The sequence below is a fragment of the Gadus macrocephalus genome, chromosome 19 (assembly GCF_031168955.1).
Source record: "Gadus macrocephalus chromosome 19, ASM3116895v1".
NCBI lineage: Eukaryota > Metazoa > Chordata > Actinopteri > Gadiformes > Gadidae > Gadus > Gadus macrocephalus.
Genome location: NC_082400.1, coordinates 15,010,953 through 15,029,299, shown reverse-complemented (window position 1 = coordinate 15,029,299; position 18,347 = coordinate 15,010,953). Strand labels below are relative to the sequence as shown.

The 18,347-nt window shown below is 47.9% G+C and overlaps 1 protein-coding gene across 2 annotated transcripts in view; it reads left to right on the top strand.

Annotated features, from left to right (window-relative positions):
* pphln1 (periphilin 1) overlaps positions 1-18,347 on the top strand; it is a 25,312-nt gene extending 6,965 nt beyond the window's left edge. For both annotated transcript variants that reach the window (XM_060037981.1, XM_060037982.1), the window contains exons 6-11: positions 414-542; positions 1,560-1,744; positions 2,019-2,099; positions 5,334-5,389; positions 9,587-9,742; positions 17,349-18,347. In XM_060037981.1, the coding sequence (XP_059893964.1) occupies positions 414-542; positions 1,560-1,744; positions 2,019-2,099; positions 5,334-5,389; positions 9,587-9,742; positions 17,349-17,543 (802 nt within the window). In that variant the 3' untranslated portion in view covers positions 17,544-18,347. The remainder of the gene's footprint in view (positions 1-413; positions 543-1,559; positions 1,745-2,018; positions 2,100-5,333; positions 5,390-9,586; positions 9,743-17,348) is intronic.

Below are 18,347 nucleotides of genomic sequence, written 5' to 3'. Positions count from 1 at the left end.
GAACAACAACGCCTGCAGGCCATCTGAGCGAAGGCATCTCTGAGCGAGATGGCCCAACCCCTCCCCCGCTCGTGAATCTGTGCCTTTATCTAATGAGATGAAAGGGCCGAATAAGATTACAAATTTTGTCTTGGATTAAATCTGTCTGCTGAACGTTGTCATTTCTTGGGAATCTGGCCCTTCTCCCGTGCAACCACAGTTCTTTGAAGCTCTCTCCCTAAAAGAGGCATATCGTGTGTGTGTGTGTGTGTGTGTGTGTGTGTGTGTGTGTGTGTGTGTGTGTGTGTGTGTGTGTGTGTGTGTGTGTGTGTGTGTGTGTGTGTGTGTGTGTGTGTGTGTGTGTGTGTGTGTGTGTGTGTGTGTGTCTCCCCCCCCCCCCCCCCCGATACTGACACGTATGTTTATGGCTCCAGCCCTGCCAGCATGCGAGCCCCGCCCCCCCACCCGGTGCGCACCCAGCCGGGCATGTATCCGGCGGTCAGGAGCCTCCCAGAGAGCGGGGACGACTCCCTGATGCAGGCCATCCTCAGCCTGGACAGAAGGTAGGTCGGGGGGGGTGAGGGACGCAGAGGAGAGAGGCCGCTTGAAGTCAAATCTGGAGCCCGGTTTGGGTGCGGCTCGCTGGCCCAAGCCGCTAGTCTGAGCTAGCTGGTCTTGTAGGGGGGACCAGGTTTGATGAGGTCCAGCGGTCCTTTTGCTACTGGTTGTTCCCTCAGTGGAGTGGCTATCCTGCCGAAAGGTCCTGGGTTATACCTCCAACGAGACCTGCACGAATCCTTGAGCAAGGCACCCTTAAAGGGGTAGTTCGCAATTGTGGACATAGGGCCTGATTCCCAAGGTAGCCTGGGTGTTCTTCATCATTGGAGACAGTTTCCAACACATTTCATTCAGTCCTTCTAGTTGCAGAGTTCGCTTGTGCTAGGCCAGCGCACGGCAACGGGCAATACTAGCCTGCTAATAAAACAGTCTTCCCCACTCCACAGTACACCCGAGGCAACTCAACTATAATAACGCCAGTAATAGTTGTAAATGTCTGTGTTGATAGAATAATGTAAGAAATAAAACCAACCTTGCATTGCATTGCATTTTGAAGGGCTCGGTGTGTCTCAGCAGCAGTGTTATATTCCTGGTAGTAGGCTATGGCAGCGGTGGACTGATACGTAGGTTAAATTCCGCTGCTGCAGAGAAAGAAAATGCGATGATTCATGCGATGAGATGCTATGGCTGTCTCTGTCTCTCTCTATATCTGTCTCCGTCTCTCTCTGTCTCTGTCTCTGTCTCTCTATGTCTGTCTCTATGTCTGTCTCTGTCTGTCTCTGTCTGTCTCTGTCTCTCTGTCTGTCTCTGTCTGTCTCTCTCTGTCTCTCTCTGTCTGTCTCTGTCTCTGTCTGTCTCTATGTCTGTCTCTCTCTATATCTGTCTCTCTCTCTGTCTCTGTCTGTCTCTCTCTGTCTGTCTGTCTCTAACTCTATATCTCTGTTTCTTTCTTTCTTTCTTTGCCTCTCACTTCCTTGCCTCCCCCTCTCCCCCTCCCCCCCCCCTCCCCCCTGCGTTCCCAGCGCTGAGGACAGGGAGTCCTACAGGAGGAAGGCGGCCCCCTTCCCGCCCATCCGCGAGCGCTCCCCGCCACGCCGAACCGAGCTGCCCCGTTCCCCTCACAGCCGCTCGGGCTCCAGCGTCAGCAGCCGCAGCTACTCCCCGGAGCGGGCCAAGGCCCTGCCCTTCACCCCCCAGCAGGGCAAAGGTGAGCCGGCCCCCCCCCCTTCCCATGATGCACTGCGGGGGGATTTTCTGTCGGTCTATTTGATGCAACACCTGCATTGTAGCTGTCCCATGCTGTTCCTCATTACTATGACCATTTCCATTACAAAAGTATTATATGTCGATTTTATTTTGTGTCTATTTTTCAGTTTCGTAGCAGTTGTGGAAAGTTAACCCGATGAACGACCAGGGAATGCATTTGAATGATGTTTGTCAATGATTTGCCTGATTGCTTCTATGATTTTCTGGCTCTGCAGCTGTGGACGCCCCTGAGGGACATGCAGTCGATCACCTCTGGGGGGCGCACTTTCCCCTCCACAGCGGCCACGACGGTTTAGGTCCGTACCGCACACTGTAATTTGAGTCTCCCTGCCATCACCCACTGTCCTTCTGTCTTCCATGCAGTTCCTTCTTTTAATCCATTCTAAGGGAGTAGATAATAAACGCTGGAGGGATTTGGATGTCCTTCTTGATTTAAAATGTCCTCATTGAGCGTGGTATATTATATTTTAGATGTTCTTTTTTTATATATATAATTACTAGATTGCAAAAAAAACGAATACATTAATGTAATTTCCAGGCTTTTCAAAAAGACTGGAAAACCCAAAAAGGGTTTAAGATTCCACCTATTTACGTCTACCACTAGTTAATACTCTCGAAGTAAGCAACTGTCTACATTTCGGTCATTTCCAAAACAACTGTGAATACGGCTCCATATTCTGTCGTGTCTTTAGTTGTAAAGGCATTCCGCATATCGCTGCCAATCAGTCATTAAATAGTAATATTTCCTCCATCCACTCACCACCGAGTCATTTTCAGTGGTGAGGGCTGTGCTCCTATCACTGGCTCCGTAGTCCCAGAAAACGGTATTTTACACACCAACGCCATAAGACGAAAATCGTCTAGGTCTGGAGCCGTATCAGGGAATTTTCTCAGAGCTGGGAGAAGTGCATTGAAGCTCTGTAATTGACTGTCTGGATCGCTTTCCATCAAGCCGAGGGAACACCAGAGTGGTGGTGTCACGCTGTGGCTGCAGACTTATTTTCCTCCCTGGTTGTAATCTGTCTCAACGGCTCCGTTGTGGCTTTTAACTGGACTTTTATCGATTTTGTTTATGTTTTATGCCCCAATCCTCTTACTAATATTTGGTTGTTGCCAGTTTTTCCAAGTGAGTTCTGTCTGGGTGACTCAGCAGAAAAAGAAAACACTTTTAAGTTGTTCATCCGTTAATGTCCATATTAGTGGCTGTTTGTAGAAAAAAATGTTGTAGTCAAGATAAATGAAAACATATTTCGGTTTTGTGGGCACAGCATAAGCATCCCGGTCTACATAATGGGCTTTGGATTGTTAAAAATACTCATATAGTGGTCAGCATAGTGGTTCCATTATCCTGTGTCTAAACTAGCTAGTTCAAGCGCCCCTACCCCAACCCAAGTCTCCATATTATTCCATTCAGTTTCTGCCTAGTGTCACATGTTTAACCCTTATTTAACATCTCACTTCATTTAAATGAAGGCAGCAGCATCATGTAGTGGCTGGGGTGTTCGAGTCAAGGACTGAAGGAACCGGGTTAGATCCCAAATGTCCACAACCTACCTGTGGACATCCTTAAGCTAGATACCCTAACCCCTACCTACTCCATGATCACCTGTATCTCTTGATAAAAATATCTATCAACTAAATGATACGTATGGATGCATGAAGGGCTGATATTGTTATTCTGTTATTATGTAGTCTCAGTGGATTTCAGTGACTAGAAGTGAGATTAGCCAACATGGTCAAAATGTCAGACAATTAAATGCTTTAGTGTTCCCTTTTTAAAGATAAATCCACTCTTAACAAATCCATATAGCCATGATTTATGTCCTAGAGAACCAACCCCAACAGGTCAATCACGAATGAAAACAAACGCACGTGCTGGGAACCAAAGCAGGCTCCGGCCTCCGCTATGATTTACACTCTTGACTGCTGTGGTTTCGGTCACCCAAACCAGAGGCTAGACCAGAAGTTGTTCTCCGAAACAAGATTCTCGGTTAGGCACGGTTCGGGAGCAAGGGCCGGACCGTGGACAAGGTTAAAGACCTTACCGCCCTTTCCCAGACGGTAATTTGTGGCTTTGGCCTGGTAGACTTCACAACGCCACTAACCGGTCGGCTTCTGAAGTTACTGCTGCTTTTATGAGGCCGGTCACATGCTCGAAAGGGCCCCGACGAGTTTTGACATGTAGCCGCCATCGCGGCCGGCGGATTCCCCTTGCAGTTGAAGAGGTCATAGTTTATTTTCACACTGTGGCACACTGGCCATAGTTTCATTGATGGTGGAAGCGTTCTACAAAGGATTATATCGCTGTTTACTCGGTTCAAGAAATACAACTATGCTGTATCGGGTTGGTGTGTTGATATCGGACTGGCATGTCAAGGGTTTATGCAGCTAATTATGGGTATGGTAATCGAGAAACCTAGACGGGAGTAAGAGCGAGCCGTTGCTAATGTCGTCGGCACACTACGTGTGTGTGTGTGTGTGTGTGTGTGTGTGTGTGTGTGTGTGTGTGTGTGTGTGTGTGTGTGTGTGTGTGTGTGTGTGTGTGTGTGTGTGTGTGTGTGTGTGTGTGTGTGTGTGTGTGTGTGTGAGTGTGTGTGAGAGAGAGAGAGAGTGTGATATTCCTAAAGCAAAGCAGTCGCCACAGTGGGACGTTGTTATTTTTTCTCCACGCTACAAAACTACCCAGAATTCCCTCCTTCGGTCACAGACACGGCCGATTGGCCACGGAGGGGAACCTTGGGTGGCACGGCCCGTCTCTCGAAAAGCATTTCAAAATGTCTGTCGCGCCGTGAGGGAAGGCGTAGAGACTCGGTACGAGGGCACACAGGCAGAGACAGAGCGGGATGAGGTCATGGTCGTTAAAGTGGAAATGTGCGGCGGTCATCATAGACTGGGCGCTGGCCTGTGCGTTTTAGCGTTTCTTACTCACCCCCCACCCCCAGCCCCGGGTGAACGGCAAACTGTCTGTTGGAGGCTGAAGCCTGATTGCCAACCATCTGTTTCTAGAACGTTCCAGATGTGCCTTCTCAGGTACACGTCCGGATGCTGACACAGTGCATCGGCACCCTTTACTACCGCACAGCACGAACGCACACAAGCACGCGCACACACACACACACACGCATGCACGCACACACACATGCACACACACACACACACACACGCACATAAACAGGCACACACGCACAGCCACATACTGTCTTCCGAGTCCACAGATTTACTGACAGTAATTCTACCCTCTGCTTCCAGTCATCCTCCTCTCCCCCCCATATATCCCATGAGGTACGCTAGTGTCGTGGCTAGTGTCTTCCAACGTCCAAACGAATGGAACCGTGTTCAGCCTGCCTTTAGCTGTAGGCATCTTAGGCCTCCTAAGATGCTTTACCCCTTGCTCCTCCTGGACGACATGTGTCTGAATTCATCAAGTCATTTTAGGTGATCTGCTGAAGGATTAAGTCCCCTTGACTTGGGTCTCACTGTGTCTGTACTCCCACTCTCTCTCTCTCTCTCTCTCTCGCCCTTGTTCTCAGACAAAGTCCCAGGCCTGTCCAGAGACGTCTCTCCGCAGAGCACACCGTCCATCAAGGTGAGTTCATGGAGAGATCCATGAGGAACCACCTGTACACACAGACACATTACTCTACACATTTACCTGAGAAATACGAGCAATGAAAAATACTTTCTCAGTACATTTAACTTTTCATGTTGTATTTATGTGGGCCCTGTGTTATTTTGCATGTATTTATTTATTTATTTTACATAGGACTATATATTTTTGTGACATTTTTAGTTTGTAATACACACTAGTTCACACTTTTTTTTTTACCCCCTCGAGAAACCTGTCACGCATTGGTCGATTCTTCATGAACGGTCAAAACATAAAACGCAACCGATTGGACTCCAGGTCACCAGGCTCCCATAACGACCTCCAATGCACCACTTTAGGAAAGCACTCCTCTCTACAAGGTCCTTGCCCCCACCCCAAAAAACGACCAGGGTCTCGAAAAGAAATGTTTATTTAATTTATAGCATGAACTAGACCTCTATATAACTGTCCAAGGGGGTGGAGGTGGGGGGGGGGGGGGGGCGGGGCATCTGGAAGCCCTTAAGTATCATCCCCCCCCCTCTTTCTCTCTCTCGCCCTCTCCCTTCTCATACCTCTCCTGAAATGTTTGGTCCCATTCTGAAGTATGTTAATGGCTTTTAAAGTGGCCCTCACGTGGACCTTGATAGCCGGGGCACCGAGCCCGGGGCCCTTGTTTACCTGGGGCGGGGGGGCCCTCTGCTATCGCCCTGAGTCGTTGCAGGTCTTTCAGGGCGGGGTAAAAAATAAATAAAAATAAAATCGTCATTCTTGTCTTTACACTTCAAAACGTGTCGGCTCTGGATCGGGGCTGCAGTCACTAATTTCCAGGTCGTCAAACACGGATGGTAAAGTGTCACCCCCAGCGAGCGAGGGTCAGAATTGGTAGCACGAGGAGAGGGGGGGTGTGGGGGGGTTAGACGGGGCAGTCTGATAAGGGGCCACCCAGTTGTCGGGCGGAGGTGGTTCCACTTATTAACTCATGAGTCACAGCGCTATCACACGATCTTAACCGCACTCGGCCTGGAATCAAGGCCGGCGGAAAACGAGCGCTGCGTGTCGAGCTCTCTGAAACACACCGTCGGTGTGTTTCAGAGAGCTCGACACGCAGCGCTCGTTTTTCGCCGGTTTCTCGGCCTCGAAGACACGTGTGTGAGATGTCTCGGATGTGTGACGAATGTCTCAGCAGCCGACCGGTCTAGGAGTTGAGGGGATCGGTCTCGGCCGGGGGGGGGGGGGGGGGGGACGCACGCACGCACGCACGCAGGTTGCCCTTGACAACCTGAATCTGTCAGAAGAGCCGTCAGTTGCGGCATACTGGGGGGGACGCAAACCTCATGCCTTTACCGATGCATCTAACACCACACAATGCCATAGCATAAAGCTAAGGGGTACGGCCTCTCCTAGCACAGTAGAAGCCTTTGACATCATTTGGGGAGGTTTCTCTAATTGTTTGGAAACTGGTTAAACCAGTTCTAATGAATCAATTGATTGATTGATGATTCACCAAGTTCTGTTTGTGCCAAAGAAACCGTTTCTTTGGCACAAGCAAAACTTGGTGAATCATGACATCATCAGTCATTTTCTTCCACATATCCTAAATCGATGTGGAAGTTGCTGACATGGTCATGATACTCCTAGTTTAAACATATGTTTTATTCATTAAGTAAAGGGGTACACCAGTACACATATACTGACAGATTTTCTTCCTTAATTAGGGCATCAAGCCGTCTTCTTGAGCAAACCACCACAAGCTTTGCATGCAAGAACACGAACACGAACACACACACACACACACACACACACACACACACACACACACACACACACACACACACACACACACACACACACACACACACACACACACACACACACACACACACACACACACACACACACACACACACACAGCATCCCCTCCCAACAACTGCTGTGATGAAAGTATTTTCCTCGAGTGAACGCGCGCACACACACACACACACACGCACGCGCGCGCGCTCCCACTCTTCTACTACCGTGTTTGATGTAGCCTCGCGGTGCCACATTGTTGCTCTCTGCTCTCGGGGGGCACAGACCCATAACCCTGGGGGAGATGAAAGGCCCCTGCCGTGCCCCCAGTAAAAGCTGCCCTAATGGCCCCCGGCGGCCTCCTCCTCCCTTCCCCTTCCCCTGTCTCCCTGCTGGGGGAAACTCTACAAACATGGCTTCACCCTGGAGCCAGACCAGTTCTCGACCCAAATGAGTGGATAGGTAACCGGGAAGGGGGGGGGACGGGGGAGTTGGGGGGGATTCAGAGGGCCAGGGGAGGGGGGGAAAGCAGTTTTAAGGCTGTGCCCGTGAGAACAAGAACAGGGTGGTCTAGTGGCTAGTGGTTAACCCCCCACCACCACCACCACCACTCACTACCCCTGCCCAAACTTCGCCTCAAGAAAGGGTTTAATTCCCCGCAACATGCAGCGTGTCACTCAACCAGGACCAGCATTGGGGTTAGCGCGACTCTTCCACCACAAGCCGCCGCCCCCCCCCCCCCCCCCTGCTAATTGATTTAGCTGGAGGTCCAGAAGTGCTCCTGTCATGGAGGTTTCTGCCTTCGCTGTTTGTTTTGCTCCTTCTTGTTCCAATCGCTGCCGGGCTTTCTGGACCGGCTTGTTGATTTCGGCCGACATGTAGGAACGTTTTACGATCGGCGTTTTAAAGTCGCTCCTATGCCACGTCTGATTAGGGTTAAATGTGTTTATACGAAGAAGAAATGTTAAAATACAAACGAGTGAACTCAGAGAGCGGGATTGGTTAAGAAATGCCTAAGAAATCTGGATAGCCGTGCTAGTTTTAATGGAAATAAAAGCTAAATAAAACAAATAATTAAACCCTAACATATGACTTCATCCGAATGGATTCTCAACCGCAGACTTGTTAAATCCTTAAAGTAGTTAATGGAAGCATACAAATGATGTCTTAAATACACACAACTTCATCTTTTCAGAAACTGTAATATTTCCAGTTTATACTGGAATACTGAAATTGTCATTCATAAACATTGAAACACAAAATATGACCAATGCCCGAAGACTGGAAGACTCGAAACTCACACACAAACTGAGCACTGATAGTCGATCACACAGAATATCCGTACACATGACCCGTGTATATATGGGCTCACGTCCATGCACACAAAGACCCTCTGACCAGAATCAATGTCCTCCTATTACAGCTTCGGGGTCTGGGGACGGGGAAAGCAGGAGAAATAATTGGGACGACCCTTTGTTACATGGAGCTCTATATCTATTTACCTCGACTCTCGGACCACACTCGGGCCACAGTGACCTCCTCTTTCCCCGTCTCCGCATAAGAAGGCCGAGATACATCCTGGCTCTGTCCGCTCCCTCGCACACGGTGCATGTAGAGCAAGGCTCTTTAATCAAGGCTGGCCCGCGCAGTTCCTGTAGCCCTCTTTCTCTCTCTCTCTCTCCCCGTAGCGTTTTTCCTCCCCGGCCTTCACCGTGGCCTCTTCTCTCGTCATAGCCCCCTTTTGCGCTGGCGACGTCTGCGTAGTTTGGCCGAGGAACGAGCAGGAGAAAATCAAGCAGCCTTCCAAGTTGGCCTCATTTTCTCCCCGCTCTCTCGGTTCGTCATCTCCCCGTGATTGTCCGTTCCTGAGCCTCCTTTCCCCCCTGGTTAGTCCGTTCCTATAGGCTCCTTGAGAGGGCCGTATGTATTTTTAGCTGAAAGTCGGCCCATGTTAATATCTTGTTCATAAAGTAATCTACTCATTTACTCATACGCATAATCAAATCATTTTTATGTAGGGGATTTGGTTTGAACTCTGTTATGGTCTTTTTATCTCGGTGTGCAAGCAAAAGGGTTTACGTGGTTGGGAAGGCCAGCTGGCTGTATCAGCGCTTGGCACATCCATCTCAATGTGTTTGCTCAACCTTTTTGTTCCAGCTGAGTCTCTTAAGAGCCCAGGTTTTTTCTCTCTCTCTCTCTCTCTCTCTCTCTCTCTCTCTCTCTCTCTCTCTCTCTCTCTCTCTCTCTCTCTCTCTCTCTCTCTCTCTCTCTCTCTCTCTCTCTCTCTCTCTCTCTCTCTCTCTCTCTCTCTCTCTCTCTCTCTCTCTCTCTCTCTCTCTCTCTTCCCCCCCTATCCTCTATGTGTTCAAACTGAATCTCTCTGTCTTCTTCTTCTCCCCCCACCCCCAGGAGGAGGTGCACCCGGTGGAGGCCGAGCGAGAGGAGCCCGTGGTGGTGTTGGCCCCCGTGGCCCCTCTGGAGGAGATCCACAAGGGGCAGGCCGCAGAAGACTTCCAGGAGCGACGTGCCCACGCCATCTCCGCCAAAGCGCTGGACATCGAGAAGGTGCCTCCTCCATCCTATGTTCCACTTTCGAAAATCGTGTTTTCCAATTTGAGCCGGAGTCTTCAAAGGCTCTACACTCTTTTTAAAAGGTCCCATATTATGCCACCAGGTGTGCGTGTGATTAGCCATTACAAGCCGTTTGGAAAATCGACCCCTTCTGATATCACAAGTGGGCGTGTCCGACTAGATAGGTGGCGTGCTGGATAGGTGAGTCTACCAGCCTACCCAGTGGACTGTGGACTGACATCTATCCGTCACACATCTAGGTGGACACGCCCATTTGTGATGTCACCAGAGGCAGATTTTCAAATCGCTTTGTGAGGCTAACCACACTCACACCCGGTGTTCTAATACATCACCTTTTAAGAACTGACTGTAATACCGAAGCGTTATATTTCGGCGCGGTGTTGGCGTGTCAAACGTGTCGGAACATAACCAGGCCGTGTCATAAAGTAAAGTAGCACGCAGCCTTTTTCGCGATCGCACAAACTCAATTCTACCGTTATATATATTTTCTCTTTCTTCAGCACATATTCCTGGCAGGCCCTGCCCCTCACGTCGTGTGTCTCTCTCACACGAATTACAGCGTCTGGCTGAAGCTCACGCAACAACCACTCATTAATACATTCCCTCCCGTGGCAGAGAACAGCGGTCGGGTCATCGCCTCAGCGAGGAGCTGCGTTAAATGCCTTTTCACCCTGAAGAAATAGTTTATTTTTATGCCTAAAAAGAGCAAGACGTACAAATGACTGTTGGTTACCTGCCAGGTCGGGATGAGAAAGTTTACGAGCTCAAAGCCCAGCGATTACCAACATGTGCCTGCTGGCTCTTGTTGTTTTACGGGAAAAAGGGCTCTATAGGTTCTTGCAACACACACACACACACACACACACACACACACACACACACACACACACACACACACACACACACACACACACACACACACACACACACACACACACACACACACACACACACACACACACACACACACACACACACACACACACACACAGCTTCACTTGTGCATTTTGGAAACACCCACAAGAGAGACAAATTATGCCTGGCACATGATTCCATATTACTCAAGACAGGATGCGGATCAGCACGTCCTTCATATCTAATGCCTCTGCAGGAATGTGAGGTGATGGATGTCTATACACGGGTTATCAATAAACAGAGGCAGCCGGAGTGCAGATGTAACCGCGCACATATGGTGAAACCCATAAACACATTAATGGAGGACATTTGGCAAACATTTTCTATCTTGTTAATGAGCGCTCGTCTGTGTACTGTAGTGTAAAAGATTCCTGGTTAAGGATTCCCACAGTCTTCCACCTCCGCTCCTAATGAACGCCATTCCCGCTCCGCGATCCCCGCTGCCTTGACGGACCCGGTGAACCCAGCGCTTCCCCGCGGGGCCCTCACAGGGCCCTCACGCGAAGGTGCGCAACGGGGGGGGGGCCCTCACGCGGAGCTGGTGCGCCACAGGGCCCCTCTCGTGGAGCTGCGCCACAGAGCCTAAAGGAGCCCCACACACAGCCCAGACTCAAACCAACGGCCAACTGCCTTCATCCGACCACTCCGTCGCCTCTCGTCTGACCCTTTCGGCAGAAAGGTTGCATTCAAGCACACCGCAAAGACTACTGCCAACTACACCGTTGCGTGTAGATTCTGCGCGAGATGCAATAAGTCTCCTTAACATCGGGTGGCGCTAGTCCGCCCCTCCCACACACCTCGCTGGCACACAACCAATCAGAGGCTCCGATCCTCAGACGCCAACGCTCTCAGACCTTACATGTTGAATCGGACCAGACACCTTCCTCGCGGTTCTAAAAGCTTCCAACGCGGCTTCCAACACAGAACAGATTTGTTCCCGAACTCGTCAAGAGTCTCCCCGAAAGTTTCAGATGGCCAACGGTTGGGCCAGTGTGTAGCAGCCTTCACAAGCAGCTTCTCAGAGCCCGTTTAAACTATTAGGACATGCTGCCCCGCTGACACCGCAGCCCGCTGCTTCCTTACCCCTACCCCGGCCGTATAACCGTTCCCTTCTCCTTTACTGTCCCCCCCCCCACCTCCCCCACCTCCCCCTCCTCCCCCCTCGTGTGTGTGGACTTGATTACGCGGGACGTTTTCTGACCTTTTTTTTATTTTTTGGGTTATTTACGAGGGCATTATGTTCAATCCTTGTAAATGGTGCACAGCATGTGAAAGGAGGCGTCCCGGCAACTGCAGTAGAGTTTACAACCACGGCTGTTTTCTATTTGGCCGTGATCAGGGGGTAGAAGCCAGGGAGAGGGTTCCTCATACGGGAACACTTGGGAGCACTTCGCCCCGGCCCCTGGATGCGGTCCTGTGTTCTATCCGAGGATATGCAGGATTAGCGGAACAGGGCTTGCTTACAGGAGGATTACAGCTTCTGTAGTGGAACCAAGTGTCTGTGAAAATAAGGTTCCTGGAAAAGTGCATTGTAACGCAGGGAGGATTTGATATATGTTCCCTTGTAAGGGTGGTTGTTGCTCTTGAGCATGGCTACACTGACCTGATCTACACGGCTTTCCCTCATGAAAGACTCGATTGTTTAGCCGTCTTTCTCTACTTTGAGCCTCCCACAATATGTATAGTATAAGTCACCTAGTCACACTTCCTCCATTAATACCACCTGGGACATACTAGCTCTTACAGACGGGCGGAATGTGGCTCAGGAGGTAGAGTGGGTTTGCTGGTAACCAGATGGTTTCTAGTTCGATAGTGTCGAGGTGTCCCTTAGCAACACGCCGAACCCTAACTGCTCCCGACGATCTGGCTGTCGCCTTGCATGTTTGACTCCGCTGTCGGTGTGTGAATGTGTGTATGAATGGGTGAATGCTAGGCCATATTGTAAAGCGCTTTCTGTGGCCACTTGTTAGAAAAGCGACTATTTTCCACTACCTTTCCTTCTTCTAACAAGCATCACGAAGAAAGACATGGTATTTCTTCTTGTGTCGGACACACCCCAACTAGCTGCCGTATGACCGGTTCTGTCTTGGTTTGTCCCTAGTCTTTAGTCGCCTGGATTAGGTCTGACACATATTTTACCTTTCAGGCCCTCAATCTGGTCCAGCCATCTATTCTATACGCACAGTAACGCCGAGTTAAACGCCAGCGTCCATTCTGGAAAGAAAACAGGGTTGCCACTCCTGTCAAACAAAGAGCGGAGCGTTTCATCGACCCAAACCCCGACAGGTCCCCGCGTCGGAACGGGGGCGTGTTTACGTAGCTAAGTGAAACAGGGTCTGCTGAAACTCGACCACATCTCCTTCGCCCTCGCCGTCACAGCGTTGACTTTGGCGGCCGCCCCGCCTCGGTCGACGGGACAGCGAGAGGCACCAAAGGATACGAGCTCTGTGCTTTATCGTCGGCTGGGTTATAGCCCGTGATACAAAGGGGGATTCCGCGCCGGTCGGGCCGTGGCTAAATATTGTTGTTGTCATGGACACGACCAACGCGATTGCTTAAGGGTTATAAGGAGTTAAAGGGAAGCGAGCTTGATTTAAGCTCACTGATGTCTCTAGCAGGTTCCAACGCTGGCGGGGTTAACCCCCCCCCCCCTCCCACACTCTCTCTCTCGCTCTGTCTCGCTCTCGCTCTTCCAGAGACCTGTTGGCCAGGCGGTCATAGACTCTTTCACCTTCCACTCATAACATGGAGATTCCCATGCAGGTCTAGGAATAACACTGCGAAGAGCAGGGTGGAAGATTTGACAAATTAGTTTAGAATTGACTGATTACCCGACGGATTTTCCCCTCACAGTCTCTCTTTGGCAATCGAATGGCGTTGGAACATTTTATGCAGACACAGCTAAATCTGCTTATTGGATACATTGGTGAATCTAAACTGTACTCATGCAAACGTGGCTTCATTCTCTTTCAACACATTGGTTTAAAGCAGTATTTCAACAATTTGGCGTATTTGGCTTAATATCCACTAATCCACTATCGAGTACTTGCAAAAGGGACCAAGAATTGGACAATTGATATTTGGATCAATTTTTTACCTTAAACGGATTGAAATTATCTATTCTACAACCAACCCGATGTCTCCTTAGAACCAATCAGGAAGGCCCCCCCACCCAGGTGCCCGGTTTGCTTCCTTCCTGATTGGATAACAAGGGAGGGGTTTCAGGAAATGTGTTTGGATACAGGAAGTACTACTTCAGCACATTGTTATCTGCAAGCCTCTTTCCGCCTGCCTTTTTCGTTTAGAGAAGTGTGATTGGATACTTCCTCGAGAACGGTTGTCAAAACTAGGCTTGCAGCAATCAACCAAGGGCTACTCTAATAGGGTAAAGCCCCAAATAGTTTTCTTCTTTGGTTTTAGGACATTAACGGGCGGCTACTCGAATAAAGCGTTTGGAATTAAATCATTCAAATGGGTGCAATACATTCATGATTGATTCATGTATTAATACATCAATACATTCATGTATTGATGCATTATTACATTAATGTATTGATCAATACATTCATGATTGATTCATGTATTAATACATCAATACATTCATGTATTGATGCATCATTACATTAATGTATTGATCAATACATTCATGATTGATTCATGTATTAATACATCAATACATTCATGTATTGATGCATCATTACATTAATGTATTGATCAATACATTCATGATTGATTCATGTATTAATACATCAATACATTCATGTATTGATGCATCATTACATTAATGTATTGATCAATACATTCATGATTGATTCATGTATTAATACATCAATACATTCATGTATTGATGCATCATTACATTAATGTATTGATCAATACATTCATGATTGATTCATGTATTAATACATCAATACATTCATGTATTGATGCATCATTACATTAATGTATTGATCAATACATTCATGATTGATTCATGTATTAATACATCAATACATTCATGTATTGATGCATCATTACATTCATAATTGTTTTATGTTTTGATGCATTCATGGACATTCATGTATGGACCATTTGACCTATGTAACTATTTGACCAATGGACATATGGTTCAAACCAAGACATTAAGTTTCTGTAACAACTCGTGAAATCAGTTTGGCCCTTGCATGCTTCCAAGGAATGTGCCTGTACTTCAGAGATACAGAAAGGGCCAGACTGCAAGTCAGGTTTCCCCTCTGGAATACTTCCTGTCACTGTTGCACCATCATAGTCTTGTTTGTGTTGTTTCTTTGTTTCCTCCACTTAGGACAAGTGTTGAATCATTGCACCACAGGACAGAGAATATAAAGCGATCTCTGGTCAGTGTGCAAATGACCACTAGGCACTTGTGTTAAGCTAATGTGATTGCCCCCCAGAGATGGACAAAATCGTTTTCCTCACTTTCGCCACAAGGTTCAGATGTAGATACTGAAACCTTTGAATCCTTTTTTTCGTAGATCCATTCAAAAATAAAAACGGAAGCAGAGGTTTTATAATGACGCAGGGCTCCAGGAAACATTCTGCTTTAAAGCACATTCCCCGCCATACAGATGGTCTGTTCGGTAGCTAACGAACCATCTATAAATATGCCCATGAGGGAGTCCGCCCCCACCGCCCCTCCCTGTCCCCCAAGCACAGTAGTCATCGTTAATATCCGGGGAAAGATCCCCAGAAATAACCCACGTCATGTGTGCAGACGCATGCAGGTCCTCATAATGCCTGCAGCCCATCACACACACACACACACATCCTTTTTCCTCACTGAACGGGGACGCTGCCTTTACCCCTCGCCCCAAAGTCCCCACAATCATCCCTGGTTACGTGTGCTACTGCTTGCGGGTTCTCATGATGCATCCAGGCTATCACACAGATTTAATTCCTTCCCTTACTGAACGGGGACTCTGCCTTTATCCCTGGCGCCAAAGTCCCCACAAACATCCCTGGTTACGTGTGCTAATGCATGCAGGGTTCTCATGATGCCTACATCCGATCGCACACATTGATGTACGGGCCTCTGTGTTCGCCCCGGAACCCTTTGCTCTTTGCCCTCCGTACCGTAGCGAAGCAGTCGCCTCTCCTCTCTGGTCTCGATACCCGACGTAATCAGTAGAAATAACATGGGGACGCTTCGCTTCTGATCACGGGAGAAACGAGAAGCCAGGGTGGAAAGAAGGGAGAAATAATAGAAGGGAAAAACAGACGAGGCAAGAATAAGAACCAGGACAAAGTGGGGGAGTCGCAGGGAAGCGAGCGGCAGACAAAAGGGCGAGACAGTTGTCCAGAGTCGTGAAGAGACAGAACAACCACAAGAAATAGGAGGACATGGAAGAGTCCATTAGTCGGTGCTGAGCAGGCTGGAATGAGTGAGTTTTGTGCTTTCTGGAGGAAAGTGGAGCAATTGTGTTGTGCAATCAAGGACCATAAATGCAGACACAGCATTGTTTCTTTTATTTGCTTTCTCCCCTTGGGTAATTTGACTGAAATAATTGACAGTTTTCGTTTATGATTTTTTTTTTTTGGTCTACAGCGCCATGCATCAGGCGTTCACTGCTCCTTTCGAGCCGTAATATTATATTATTTTGCTGGGATTTGTTCTGTTATTCAAGCTTCGAAAGCAGCGGTTTCTTGTACCTAATTAGATGTTCATTAACAAAATCTACATTTCAACTGGTCCACTGGCTAGCTTTGCTTGAGCAGATGCTGGTCGTTTGATTTAGTAAACCAGTAGTTCCTGAGCAGAGTTAATCTCACAAGAAAGTGTAGTGTTTCAAAGAAGAATATATTATGAATATATAGCTTTTTCTATTCTGGGAATCCTTCTTTAATCACTGGCTGCAAGTTTTACGGTCTCACTTTAAAATTGGAAACCGCAATAGTATTTGCAATTTTTCTCGCCGCCGTACTGTGAAGTCCTGAGAAATACATAATGAACCCTGTGGTCTCCCATCTGTAGTACTTTGTCCAGAAGTACTTCTGGACAAAGGAAAGAAATCTGTCTTATATTAGAAAAGAAACGTGTGAGTTGGATACACCGTGGGTATTTTTTACTTGACGGTTTTCTGTTTTATTACGAGGCGTTGGTGGCCTTGTGAAATGGCAGCTCCCAAACCAACATTTCATCACCTCTCCCTTCCTTATTTCTGTCCCTTAAGTGGTTGTAACAAACCAAACCAAAACTTGACCCATTTACTGACTACTTCCAATTATTTTGTCATCGAGACAGGCTTACAAGACACTTTGGATAACAAATCCTGCTGAATGATTAAATTACGTAACTATACGTCTACATTTACGTTTAGGGCATTTAGCAGACGCTTTAACCAAATTGACTTACTTATATCAGTGATAAAAATATATTGCTGTCTGTGCAGTAAGGAAGTTCATAGAACCAAGTGCCAAGCACGAACAACCGCTAGGTTAACCCATTCCCCGTACACAACAAAGATAGCCAGGATACGATGCTGCATAACTTAGTACTATAACTAAATATGACATACAATAAGTGTGTACATTACGTGCCAGGACGTACAACGTCTAGACATTGGACCCGTGACCGTAGCACTACCCACAGGGGATGCACTCAGCCTGCCTCATCATCTCCTCTTCCCCCCTGCCCTGTCCCCTCCAGGTGTACCGGCAGGACTGCGAGACCTTCGGCATGGTGGTGAAGATGCTTGTGGCCAAGGACCCCAACTTGGAAAAGCAGCTGCAGGTCCCGCTCCGGGAGAACCTGGGGGAGATCCGGGAGCGGTGCCTGGAGGACCTCAAGCACTTTATCAGCGAGCTGGACGAGGCGGTGCGGCAGCCGGACACGCTAGCCTGACCCGCCGCCCCGTCCAATCACAAACTCTCTAGCAGTAAACGGTGGCCAATCGGAGACCGGAGATCTTGAAAAGATATTCGGACGGAATTTTTGTCTGTATTTTGGGGTGGAGGGGAGGAATGTTGAACGTTAATTGAGACGATTGAAGATACGGAGTGCTGGATTTCTTCAGTTTCGAGCCAGACGCATGAACAATACCTCCTGTATGTCAGGGTCAAACCCAGCGGCAGGCTGGGAACATGGTGCATACGTCGGTGGTGATGAACAGTGTTGCCATGGTACACATCCACATTGTTTTTGGAGCCAGTTAAATGTACTTGGCAACAATTTTCTTTTCATTATTTTTCATTGAACGGATAAGAAAGGAAGTAAGGAAATATGTAACGTCCTTTTTTTTTATTTATTCTTATAGATGTGTTATGTTTTTAAATGTTGTCAAATGATTTTCTGGAGCAGAGAGTGCCAATGCGGTTTTAATTTGCTTACATCTTCCATGTTATTTACTGTTTTTGTTAACCAAGTAGGATTGGCGTACATGGAAGCAGACAAGTGACACTGAGCTGTTTTGTAGCATGTATGTCGTTACGCAGTAAACTTTGAAATGGACATGTGGACTCAGTTTCTGCTTCCAAATATGTTCCAATTGTGTACAGCTTGTTCGAAGATGATGGTTCGGTTTTGTTTTGTTTGTTTTTGCCTTTGAAACATATTTTTGTCATACTGCACAACGTTTGTGTATTGTGATCAAAATTATGTATTGTGATTTAACTTTTGAATATTAAATAAAACCCTTTAACAAATGCA